Here is an 11,990-nt window from a genome sequence, read left to right as displayed (position 1 = left end):
TGTGTATTTATACATACATTATATATACACACAGTAAACACACATTTAGTATGTTAACATAAACTTTTATTTTGGATGCGATTAATCGCGATTAATCGTGTCCCAGCCCTAATTAAAATACATTTAAAATTCTGTTTTGACTTTGTTTCCTCAGTAAAACACAAACGAAGATTGTTTTAACTCAAACCGCTGCAGTCTGTTAGTGATTTAATGGCAGTGAATGGGCACCAAACCTTTGAAAGTAAAAAAAAAAAAAAACATGCACAGACAAATCCAAATTACACCCTGCGACTCGTGACGATACTCTGATGTCCTACGACACGAAATGATCGGTTTTTGCAAGAAACTGAACAGTATTTATATCATTTTTTACCTTTTGGACCAGCAATGTTCAACTCAGCTCAGCATCCGGCGCGTAACCTGTGTACACGCCCTGGCGTAGTATACGCAAACGCCGTTAGAGGAAATCGGTGAAATGTCAACGGACCCGGATGAGTTCGCGCAAGTAAACTTAATATTTTAGCTTTAAATCGGTTTAAACAATCAGGATAAACGCAAGTAATTACCAATTTGAATAGCCGCTATACCCACAATCTCTGTGCTCTGTGTAAACAATGAGTGTCGTACACACGACAGATCGCTTCCGGAGTTTGCGTATACTACGCCAGAGCGCGTACACGCTGAGCATGAGCTCGGGACAATTGTTGGACATGGCTGGATATCAAAGGTAAAAAATGATATAAATACTGTTCAGTTTCACACGAAAACCAACCGTTTCGTGTCTTAGGACATCAATGTATCGTCACGAGCCGCAGGGTTTAATTTGGATTTATCTGTGCATGTTTTTCTTTACTTTCAAAGGCTTGATGCCCATCCACTGCCATTAAATCAGTAACAGACTGCAGCGGTTTGACTTAAAAATCTTTAAGTATATTTCCTATCCCCCACGCCCAAATCATTTCAAAAATCAGTATTCCATGTTTTTTTAAACATCAAAAAATTCATAATGCATTTGTAACTGCAGGTTAACTGCACTCATGTCCTGGAATAAACAGTCTGTGTGAATGCATCTAAATGCTACTTCAAATGCAGATTATGTACCACTTCTGCATTGCAAACACAAAGTTAGTTGATATTGATAAATAGCAACGTGCAGTAAACAGTAAAACTGTTTGCACTACAAACCGGTGTGTTCATAATTAAGATTATACATTAAAATATGTTCACACTGTGGGACTAATATGCAACTATTATAGAAGGTTCAAATGCTCACTGATGCTTCAGAAGGAAACACAATGCATTCAGAGCTGGGGGGGCGGGGTGAAAACTTTTTGAATTTGAAGATCAGGGTAAATTAAACTTTTGTCTTCCAGGAACATGCACCTTCTGTAGCTTCTGAAGGGCAGTACTAAAAGAAAAAAATATATATATTTAGGCAAAATAAGAAAAATGCACACATCATCATTCTGTTCAAAAATTTTCACCCCCCAGCTCTCAATGCATCATGTTTCCATCTGAAGCATCAAGGAGTGTTTGAATCTACTATAATAGTTGCATATGAGTCCCTCAGTTGTCCTCAGTGTGAAAAGATGGATCTCAAAACCATACAGTCTTTGTTTAAAGGGTTCAAATACACACAAATGCTGTAAAACCAAGGAACTTGTGGGACTTGATAGATTTTTCTAAAGAACAGCAGGCATCTTAATTGTTTTGGACAAACAAGGGACTCATGAACAACTATCACTAAACAAAAAACAGCTGTGGATAATTCAGGTAACAATGCAGTATTAAGAATCACATGTAAACTTTTGAACAGAATCATTTTTATAAAATCAACTATTAGTTTCTCTCTATGTAAACATGTTTTATGTGAAACATCTTATTCGGCTCAGCACTAAATAAAAATATGCATTTTGTACAATCCCTCTTATTCTGACAAAATAATTAACATTTTGCAGATTCAGCAATGTGTACATAAACTTTTGACTTCGACTGTAATTTAGTCACAATACCCTGGCAATTTATGAAAAGTGAGCATTTTACAGCAAAAAGCACCATAGTGTTTAATACTCATAGCATTATGAAGCAGAAATAAACAGAACCACAAATAAAACCACAAACACAGACTCGAGAACACAAAAAGCTTTATTATATGTAATAAGAGACATACAGTGTATATCTATATAAATACAGTGTGCGTCTGGTAAGCACAGGTGTGAATAGGTGTGTCGATGTTCTGCAGTTTTGGTCCAGGCTTTCTTACAGAGAAAGGGGTTGTACTTTCCTCTAGACAATCTAAATCACAGTAGCGGACCCCTGAATGTGCACTGATTTATAATTCTCTGAACTCCAAGTCCATTTTTTTCTCGATTTGTCTCTTCTACAATCTTGACTTCACAAAATACGTCAGCAATTTCTAAAGAACTTCAGGCCCTTTGCAATCAGTCAACCCTGGGGACAACAGCACAAACTAATCCAATCTTGCAGTTTTTGAAAAAGTTGTAAAATTACTGACTGAAACAAAATGGAGGATAACAAAAACTAAAGAAACATAAAACAAAGATGCTATACAATTAGTACGCACGATACCATAAGAAAAACTCAAGTGCCACACAATGGCTGAGGGATTTGTTCTGTGTAACACTGGCGGTTTTACTGTGCAGCCAACTTCCTTATGTTGATGATCAGCCGTTTGCTGTATTCTCGGTGGTCAACAGGCTTGGCGTCCACCACGGTCACTTTAATGCGCGATTCATCCTATGAAGACAAAACAAAAGTGATTATAGCATTCATATCCACAAATTTTCAATTCATTCTTATCCAAAAACAGTTGTAGGGTCTCCTGAGGGAACAAATGTTTTCAGTTTGAATATGAATTGTTCCTATTTTTAAGCGCAAATCAGCCGCAAGTATTTTGAGTTATATTCATGAAGCAAGTAAAAACAAGGAATGATCTTGGGAGGAAACAGAAACGTAATATAGAGGCATGAGCTAAGAATAACCTGTAAATAGACTACTCTCATAGTTTTGTAAAAATTATGAGCATCTTCTAATGACCCCTGTGGAAACTCCTAACACCATTAGTTTATCCTAAAAACCTATTTAGCCACAACTGCAGGCATTAAACATTTTTAAATGTGATATTGCCTTGGAGACAAAGGGCAGATTAAATGTAAATCAGCCATACATTAATAAGCTTTAATAAAATCATTCCCATTAAGAGCCACAGGATACAAAAGCAAATCAAATGAAACTGCATAAGCAGCATTTTGAAGATTTCATGTTGTTTTGACATAGCAGGACTAAGTCTAGCACAATCTTTAAGCCTCCACTAAATTGTAGCAATCTTGGAGTCTACATTTGCCAATTTAATCTTTCTTTCAAAGCTTTGAAAGCAAAAGTTCATAGCCTGTAATGGTTTATGACAAACGCTACTCTATTCAAAAGCTTTGACAAAACCAAAAAATGTCACCAAACAACCTGTAGATATTTTAACAAACAGACAGAGCAGTAATGGAAAAAGATGAACAGCAATTTAATAGCAAACAAATTAATGCATGCTATTTGGCTAACATTTAATGACTATAAAACAAGACAGCTTTCTATTAATTGCAACTTATCACAGCTTGCTTATTTCTCAATGACAATTAGATCATCTGCAGAAAAACTATTTCAAACTGGAACCAGAAGAAAAAAGATGTATTGGCTTCAATCTCGATTAAGAGGCAGGAAAACATCTAAACACTACTTTTAGGTTCACTGGTCTCATTCACTAATTGCATAAAGCGTTATGCGTGCAGAAAAGTTTCACACACCCACGGGATTCACAACTTGCGTACACATAAATCTGTTGTGACATTTGGGTTATTCTAAATAATAGTAGTAATTACCAAAACATGTTCCAATTATGTACGTTTCTACGTGTATTCATTCTACAAGGTTCCTAATACCTTTCATTTTCCAAATAAAATATGAATAATTAGAAATTAATTTGTAGCAATTATTAATAATCATCTGCCCCACATTTCCAACTAATGAACCGAGCTAAAATTCCCATAACTTAAGATTGTATCTTTTTTATTATTATTATATATATCATTTTCCAGGTTTGGAAATTAATTTCAAAATTCCCTGACATGTTTATTTTTTTCTTCATGAATAGGCAAACTCTGATTGTACTTATTCAATCATGACTTCAATTTATAGTATGAAATGGCCTCCATTTAGTCTGATTCTTAAAAGATTAGTTCACTTCCAGAATAAAAATATCCTGATCATTTCCTTCTGAAGCATCAGTGAGCATTTGAACCTTCTATAATAGTTGCATATGAGTCCCTCAGTGTGAACATATTTTAATGTATTATCTTAATTATGAACACACCGGTTTGTCTTTGAGGAAAACATTCCAGGATTTTTCTCCATATAGTGGACTTCAATAAGGATCAATGTGTTGGAGGTACAAGTTGCCGCTTCAAAGGGCTCTACACAATCCCAGCCGAGGAATAAGGGTCTTATTTAGCAAAACGATCTGCCATTTTCTAAAAAAAAAAAAAAAAAATAATAATAATAATCTTTACCAATCGTTTCACTAGATAAGACCCTTATTCCTTGGATTGGATTGTTTAGAGCCTTTTGAAGCTACACTGAAATAGCAATTTGGACCTTTAACCCATTGGCTCCCATTGAAGTCCACTATATGGAGAAAAATCCTGGAATGTTTTCTTCTAAAACCTTAATTTCTTTTCAACTGAAGAAAGACATGAACATCCTGGATGACATAGGGGTAAGTAAATTATCAGGATTTTTTTTTATTGTTAGTCAACTAATTTAAGTACAGGCTCATTTGGTCAACTGAACAAAACTGAGGACAGTTTACTCCGAACTTGTATATTCCATGTATATACCTGGAGAAACTCCTAACCCTAATAAGATCTATATTTTCATACACCAAGCTAAAGATGACCTTCACCAGTGCTGACTGTGGCCTTGTATTCTGATTTCATTACCTGAACATGTAATTTAACGATCTCCAGCAATGTGATGGCTGGGAATTCAGATACTGATACAGCATTTTAGATGCATACTAATTTCCCTGCAGAATAATAAATCGCATTACACAGAGAGCGACTGCAGCAGCACTGTATGCGTAACTCGATTAAAGAAATAAGCTAGCCAATTTAAAGCTATAAATTATATGTAGCTAATATGAAATGGAGTCAAATTGAAGTTAATTTGAATTTTGAGAAGTAACATGAATCTCAACTCTGATAAGAAAAAAAGGTGATGTTGTTCTTTGCATCGAGTGAGCAGGTGTGTTTGAGGACGGCAAATGGAGTAGGTGGTGTTCTTGGCTCTAGGTTCACACAAACACCACAAACATCCTCAATATTCACAGCTCATCTGTCAACAAGTTTTTCACACGGCTCTCGTGTAGAACGTCATGCGGAGAAAGAACAAGGCACAGAGCAATTTTCATCAGCAGCGCCGTGATGGACGGGGCGGCAGAGATGCTGTGTCGATTTCCATAAATCTCAATCACATCAAAAGGTGCGAAAAACAGGTGACGTTTTGTTCAGATTCCTTCATCCAATGAACTTTTGTTAAAGTCAACTTAATGCATTCTTTTTTATTTTCTTAAATGAAATGTGTGACCCTGGATCACAAAACCAGTCATAAAGATCAATTTTTAAAAGGTTTGTTAGGATAGGATAATATTTGGCCAAGATACAACAATTTGAAAATCTGGAATCCAAGGGTATTAAATATTGAGAAAATCACCTTTAAAAATTGTTCATATGAAGTTCTTAGCAATGCATATAACTAATCAAAAATTAAGTTTTGAAATATTTACAGTGGGAAATTTGCAAAATATCTTCATGGAACATGATCTTACCTTAATACAATCATTTTGACAATGTATTGTTGGCTATTGCTACAAATATACCCAGTGCTACTTACGACTGGTTTTGTGGTCCAAGGTCACATACAGTTTTTCACAATTTGTATGAAATCAAACTAATTTGCAGATTTTTTTTCTCCTAAACTTACATTGTAGGTCTCCAGCTTCACTCTGTTCCGGAAGACAAACGTATTGAAGTTTGCACGCTGAAAGACCTCATCAAATGCAGCTTCGTTCTGTAAAAGCAAGGCAAGACAATAATATAAAAGGATTGCAAACAACACATTGTGTAAGAACACTGTTTGTCTCTTAATATAGAACACTGCATGAGAGATTGAATCAACCTCTTGGAGTAAGACCTTGTTAAAAATCCTTGGGCTTAAAAGCCTATTTCATAAACATGCCACAGAAAGAACTCCAATTCATACACAATGTGCTGCTTCTCAGAGCGTCTTTGTAAAACGCTGGCCAATCCTCGAGGCCATACTTTCATGTACCACACGGATGGAAAGCGTAGAAAAAAAGAATGAGAGTGAGAAGCAGACAGGAAGAAGAAACTCACAGAGTCCTTGAGTTGGCCGAGATAAGCCGAATTTTGGCCCAGGAGGATCTCTGCACTGTCCTGAAAGCAAGTCACCCATTGGTTGTCTCCAAAATCAGCAACGTTGGCCTGACAGAATGAAAGGACAATTAATAAAAAGCACAAAAATCAACAATTATTTCACTTCTAGGGCTGTTACTAACGATTATTTTTTGCAATCGAGTAATTCTGGTGATTAATAGAGTACTCTGACAAATAAAGGTCAGTTATTCTGGTGCTTAATCGAGTACTCAGATAAATATAGGGCCTTATGATTTCCACAAGGCAGAAAACACGAATGAAATCGCAGAATCCAGTCATTAAAACACAATTTACTGTATAACGCGCATTGTCACAGAATTTGCTAAATTTGGAAAGATAAATTAAAAGTAGGTAAGTACACTTAAACCAAAACATGAAGCATATGTCATGCTCACTGTGTTTTCAACCTCTGCCGCCTCAATATATGAACACATAAACATGATCTCTAAAACTGCTCTGAGAGTCACCTAATGAGTATTTTACCATTTCTCTTGAGAAAAACTAGTCATATCATATAGGCTGCAAACAAAAAATTTAAAATTTGGTTTCACTTGAAGAAACTGCAACAAATATTAATGAATTCTCCTGAGTTTGTGCAAGTTTATACATGATTTACTTTACAAATCTGATGAAACAGATCCAAACATGTAAATGATAACAGTTTGTGTGGAGCAGCATTTACTGTGAATTGAGTCGCCCAGAATTCACAATAACATTATGCTTTATGATTTTTAAGTAAGTTTAATATCATGCAGCCTTGATAAACGTTCTAATCATGCATTTCATGGATTCTCATCTATGGAATGCATCACTTCCAATATTTTGACAGTTACTTGACGTGCTAAATGCAATCAAGGATTTTTTAAAAACTAGGTTTCGAAATGAATAGAGGAATCGTGACAGCCCTAGTCACATCCAACAAATACAGGCCAAGCTGAAACCACAAATTTGGTGGTGATGATCTAAAAACTGAGGCCATGCACATCAGATCTAGTGTTACAGACTGTGCAGTGCTGTGCAGATGGGATGAAAAGCGAGAAACTGACTTATTTCTACATTTCTAGATGCTGGAGTCTAAATAGAGTAAAATAACATTTGAAAGTTTCTATTTTTACAACATTTTTGGCTGCAGACCAGCAGCAAGATTTATTTGCACCATTTCTATCCTGTCCCGGAATTCGAGACGCAGCTTTAAATACAAAAAAGGGGCAATTAACTAAAAACAGTCTGAGCTGATGAAGAGCAAAACAAAGTGGCCTCAGATGTACGATGCATTTAGAGGAGGAAAACAGCAACAAACTCGGCTACAAATTCATTTCAGACATGACTATTTTCAGAGAGCATAAAGGGGATGGCAGAGATATTTATTTTAAGACAACCAGAGAATACTGACTGGAGGAGTTTGATGTGTTATTTCAGAAGGGGCAGGAAAACCAAGGGCAAGTCCCTTACCGAGAGCATGAGACGATATTTGAAGTCGGGGAACTCTTTGTCGCATTTCTCACAGCGGTACATGCCATTCTGCTGGTCCACCACCTTCTTGTTGCAGTCTTTACTGGGACAGGCCTGATATAAGCAGTTCTCCTTACGGATGTAGACTATGGTGGCGATGCAAGAGAAATAATCAGCCTGGGAAGAGAAGACAATTGACATTATTTAAAACAACATTTTATACAAAGCTGATTAAACAAATTAAACAAAACAGCAGTTTACTACAAAGACAGTTGTGTCCAAACTTTTGATGGATACTGTACAACTTAACCACCATTCTATGTTACAAGTGGTAGATGCAGAACTTGCATAACATGATATATACTCTTTTAAAAAAGAAAAACTACGTAAATGCAAGCTGCTTCCAAAATGGGCCAAGCAGAAAGGCAAAACAAAATCTCGCCTATATTCATTTCAAAGTAGGATATGCAAAACAGAGGTTATGCATAAACATTAAAGGGGATTCTGAACAGGGGCTGAAGGCAGAAGGGAAACAGCAGCCGTAGAGCACCTGGAGGGGAGGTCAAAGGCTCTGTGCTAAATGTATGCAGAAGAGACAATGGGAGGACAGGAAGTGCACAGCCACTGGGGCTAGAGATGAAAAGGGAGACACAGCGATACTAGGAATAATTTTGTGCAGTTGGCACTTCCTGCAATGACGGTACACTGTGGTATCCCAATGACTTCATTGAAAGCCTTAGAGGCACAGACACCATGTTTTTGTTGTGAGAATCATTAGATGTATCAGATACACTATTATAAAGAAGGTTTTAGCATGTAAAATATCTTATTTTCAATGTTAACCACATTGATCAAGCTCAACCATTCAAGACTTATTATTCCATTATTCCACTCAAGAATAAAATATCCCGATAATTTATTCACCCCCATGTCATCCAAAATGCTCATGTCTTCAAGTTGAGAAGAAATTGAGGTTTTTGAGGAAAACATTCCAGGATTTTTCTCCATATAGTTGACTTCAATTGGACCCAACAGGTTGAATGTCCAAATTACAGTTTCAATGCAGCTTCAAAGGGCTCTAACAATCCCAGCCGAGAAATAAGGGTCTTATCTACCAAAACGATAAAAAATATATACTTTTTAACCACAAATGCCCGTCTTCCACCAGTCTGACATTATGCATTACATAGTCATTTCGGAAAGGTCCCGCGTTACACCCCAACCCAGTGTTTACAAAGAGAACATGTGATGAAAGTCAAAAGGACCTTCAAAAGGAAAAAAAAAGGTAAAACAATATGTCGGACGATTTTGAAGTTGGAGGAGAAAATGAGATGGAGTTTTTCACCTTACCTTACTGAACCGAAGTACATAGACAAAGACTGAACCATGGACGCGCATTGCAGAGCTAGTGCAAGACGAACACTTGTGGTTAAAAAGTATATACTTTTTTTTTTAAGAGAATAACCAATCTTTTAGCTAAATAAGATTCTTATTCCTCGGCTGGGATTGTTTAAAGCCCTTTGAAACTGCAATTTGGACCTTCAACCCGTTGATCCCCATACAAATCCACTATATGGAGAAATATCCTGGAATGTTTTCCTCAAAACCCTTCATTTGTTTTCTAATGAAGAAAAAAAACATCTTGGACGACATGGGGGTGAGTAAATTTTCAGTAAATTTTTATTATGGAAGTGAACTAATCCTTTAAAGTTATTGCAAGAAAAAGGTCAAGTATCTCTTTAATTTATGGGAAATACATTTAACAACTACAAACCAACATTTGGTCCTAAACATTCCAACACTTAGATAGCTTTAATAAAATCAATATTTGTATCAGGGTCAAGAATTTTACCTTATGTTTTTTTTTTTTTTTTTTGTTATTGCTACAAACAAATGGGTTAAAATGAATTTTCTGGAAATTCTTACTAAATAAAATATGCATTTTCAGGTCCTATTTTGCAACCTTTTTATGGAAAACACCTCATCTAGAAGGTAAAGGGAGTACAAATAAAAGAAATTGCGTGCTTGAGGGTGAGAGGATAAAGGGGGTTAAACAAAATCTTGAAGAGTCAGCTAAGGGCACCTTATTGTTTTACACAGATCGCACATCAAGAAAAAAGATGGAGGACAGACACAGGAGATTGCGGATTACAGGGTGAAAAAGGGGTCAGTGGCTGGACACGAGCATGACTCTGCTCTTCACAAGGCTCTGGAGAAACATTAAACTAAATCTTTCCTACACAAACACAGCACTCATGCTTTCCTTGGAGACAACGGTGTTGATGAAAGCACTAAAATGAGATTCTTCTGCAATGACCTACAGTGGGCTTAGGAAACTCATACTCCTCAGAAAAATCAGGGCTTGATTCATATTTATGCTGTAAAATTGACTCTTTAATGAAATGCAAAAAAGGGCACTTTGCCTTTGCGAGGACTGAGAATTCCGCACGCAGTGGATTTATCATCTCTCTTTGGACTGTAATCTATACAGAGCCTCTGGCAAAGTCTTAACCCCATATTTTCTAAGGAAATGGGATACGAAAACAACAACAAATGGCAAAAACGTGTTACTACTGTAATTGATTTCTCTTCTAACAGGTTTACTGCTGACCACCCAGTTGTTTCGCTTTGAGAATTCGACCCCAATTAACTTCTCAAAGGGCTGGAATTGATATTCTGTGTCACTTCAAATAAATGAAAAGCCTCCCGGGAAATGTGAATGACAATAGCAGAAAGCAGACAGAAAAAAAGGCTTGCTATTCAATAAGTGAAATATCCTCATAAATTACTGTCATTTCACTTAGTGACAAAAAAAATCCCTCTGAACATTTCCGCCTCTCTGAAATACAATAATTAATCCAGTAAATACCTATGTAATTGTCACATTCGTTCGGTAGATGAATGGGTCCTCACAGAGGGTGCAGAGCAGAACATTTTTTCTAGTTGCCAGTCAATATGGCTAACAATTAAAACATTTTTATAGAGAAGATAGAATAGCAGTTTGGAAAGTCATTTAATTCATTCTATAAGCATGGATGGAAAAAATGCAGATGTTAAAGTACTATTAACCAAATCAAACATGAAAATCCCTTGTTCCCAGTACATCTAAAAACGAACTGTTTTAATAAGAACTTGTTTTCTATTCCCAATGTGGTTTCTATACCTTTTGATCAACGTATTTTTAGCTAAAAAAAAACAAGAATTTTTATAAAACAAATTTTTATAAAGATTTCCAAAGTACACTTCCTTGCTAATTAATTCAAAAAATGAATTAAAATCTACATCCAATAGAGAAATATTCCTTACTTCTCTTGGCCTGGAAATTAATTTTAAATTTTCTTCCAATAACTTTGACAAGAAATTTCATTCAGGCAACATGGAACAGAAAACTAGGACACAAACTTTTTTTTTTTTGGTGAGAAGTGTAGTTAAAGACAACTGGCTGTGAGCTTTTAGCGGCCTAACCTTGTGTCCCAACAGAGCAGATAGGACGAGATCAGGATGAAGGCATGAGTGCATTTCGTCACAGAGAATAATCTCTGATAGGGTTAACATCCTGGCCAGTGGTCCATGAGGGGCCAGGTATTAGAAAAAAAAAAGGTAAATTTTAAATCACAAGTACCCAAACACCTACAGTCAGGCTTAAAGTATTAGTTCACTTGATTTATTTGTGGTTAAAAAGTATATAAATTGTTTTTTTTAGAAAACGACCAATCTTTTGGGTAGATAAGACCCTTATTACTTGGCTTGGATTGTGTAGAGCCCTTTGAAGCTGCATTGAAACAGCAATTTGGACCTTCAACCCATTGGCCACCACTGAAGTTCACTATATGGAGAAAAATCCTGGAATGTTTTCCTCAAATAATTTAATTTCTTTGTAACTGAAGAAAGACAGACATGAACAGTAGCAGTTTATACAATAACTCGACCTATAACTCAAAGACATCTTATTTACCAGTGTACATGTTCAAATAAAGGCAAAGTCTGGGCTGTTAAGCCCCAACCAGATTGCGAGGC

At 36.1% G+C, this 11,990-nt stretch overlaps 1 protein-coding gene across 1 annotated transcript in view; it reads right to left on the bottom strand.

Annotated features, from left to right (window-relative positions):
• Nucleotides 1-2,127: 2,127 nt before the first annotated feature.
• Nucleotides 2,128-11,990, bottom strand: part of rpa1 (replication protein A1) — a 39,669-nt gene continuing 29,806 nt past the window's right edge. The window contains exons 14-17 of the mRNA XM_073817746.1: nt 7,974-8,150; nt 6,462-6,569; nt 6,049-6,135; nt 2,128-2,757 (exon numbers count right to left, since the gene is read on the bottom strand). Of these exons, the coding sequence (XP_073673847.1) occupies nt 2,653-2,757; nt 6,049-6,135; nt 6,462-6,569; nt 7,974-8,150 (477 nt within the window). The 3' untranslated portion in view covers nt 2,128-2,652. The remainder of the gene's footprint in view (nt 2,758-6,048; nt 6,136-6,461; nt 6,570-7,973; nt 8,151-11,990) is intronic.

The sequence above is a fragment of the Garra rufa genome, chromosome 14 (genome assembly GCF_049309525.1).
Source record: "Garra rufa chromosome 14, GarRuf1.0, whole genome shotgun sequence".
NCBI lineage: Eukaryota > Metazoa > Chordata > Actinopteri > Cypriniformes > Cyprinidae > Garra > Garra rufa.
Note: the sequence above shows the minus strand (reverse complement) of the source record. Positions and strands in the feature narration are given on the sequence as shown.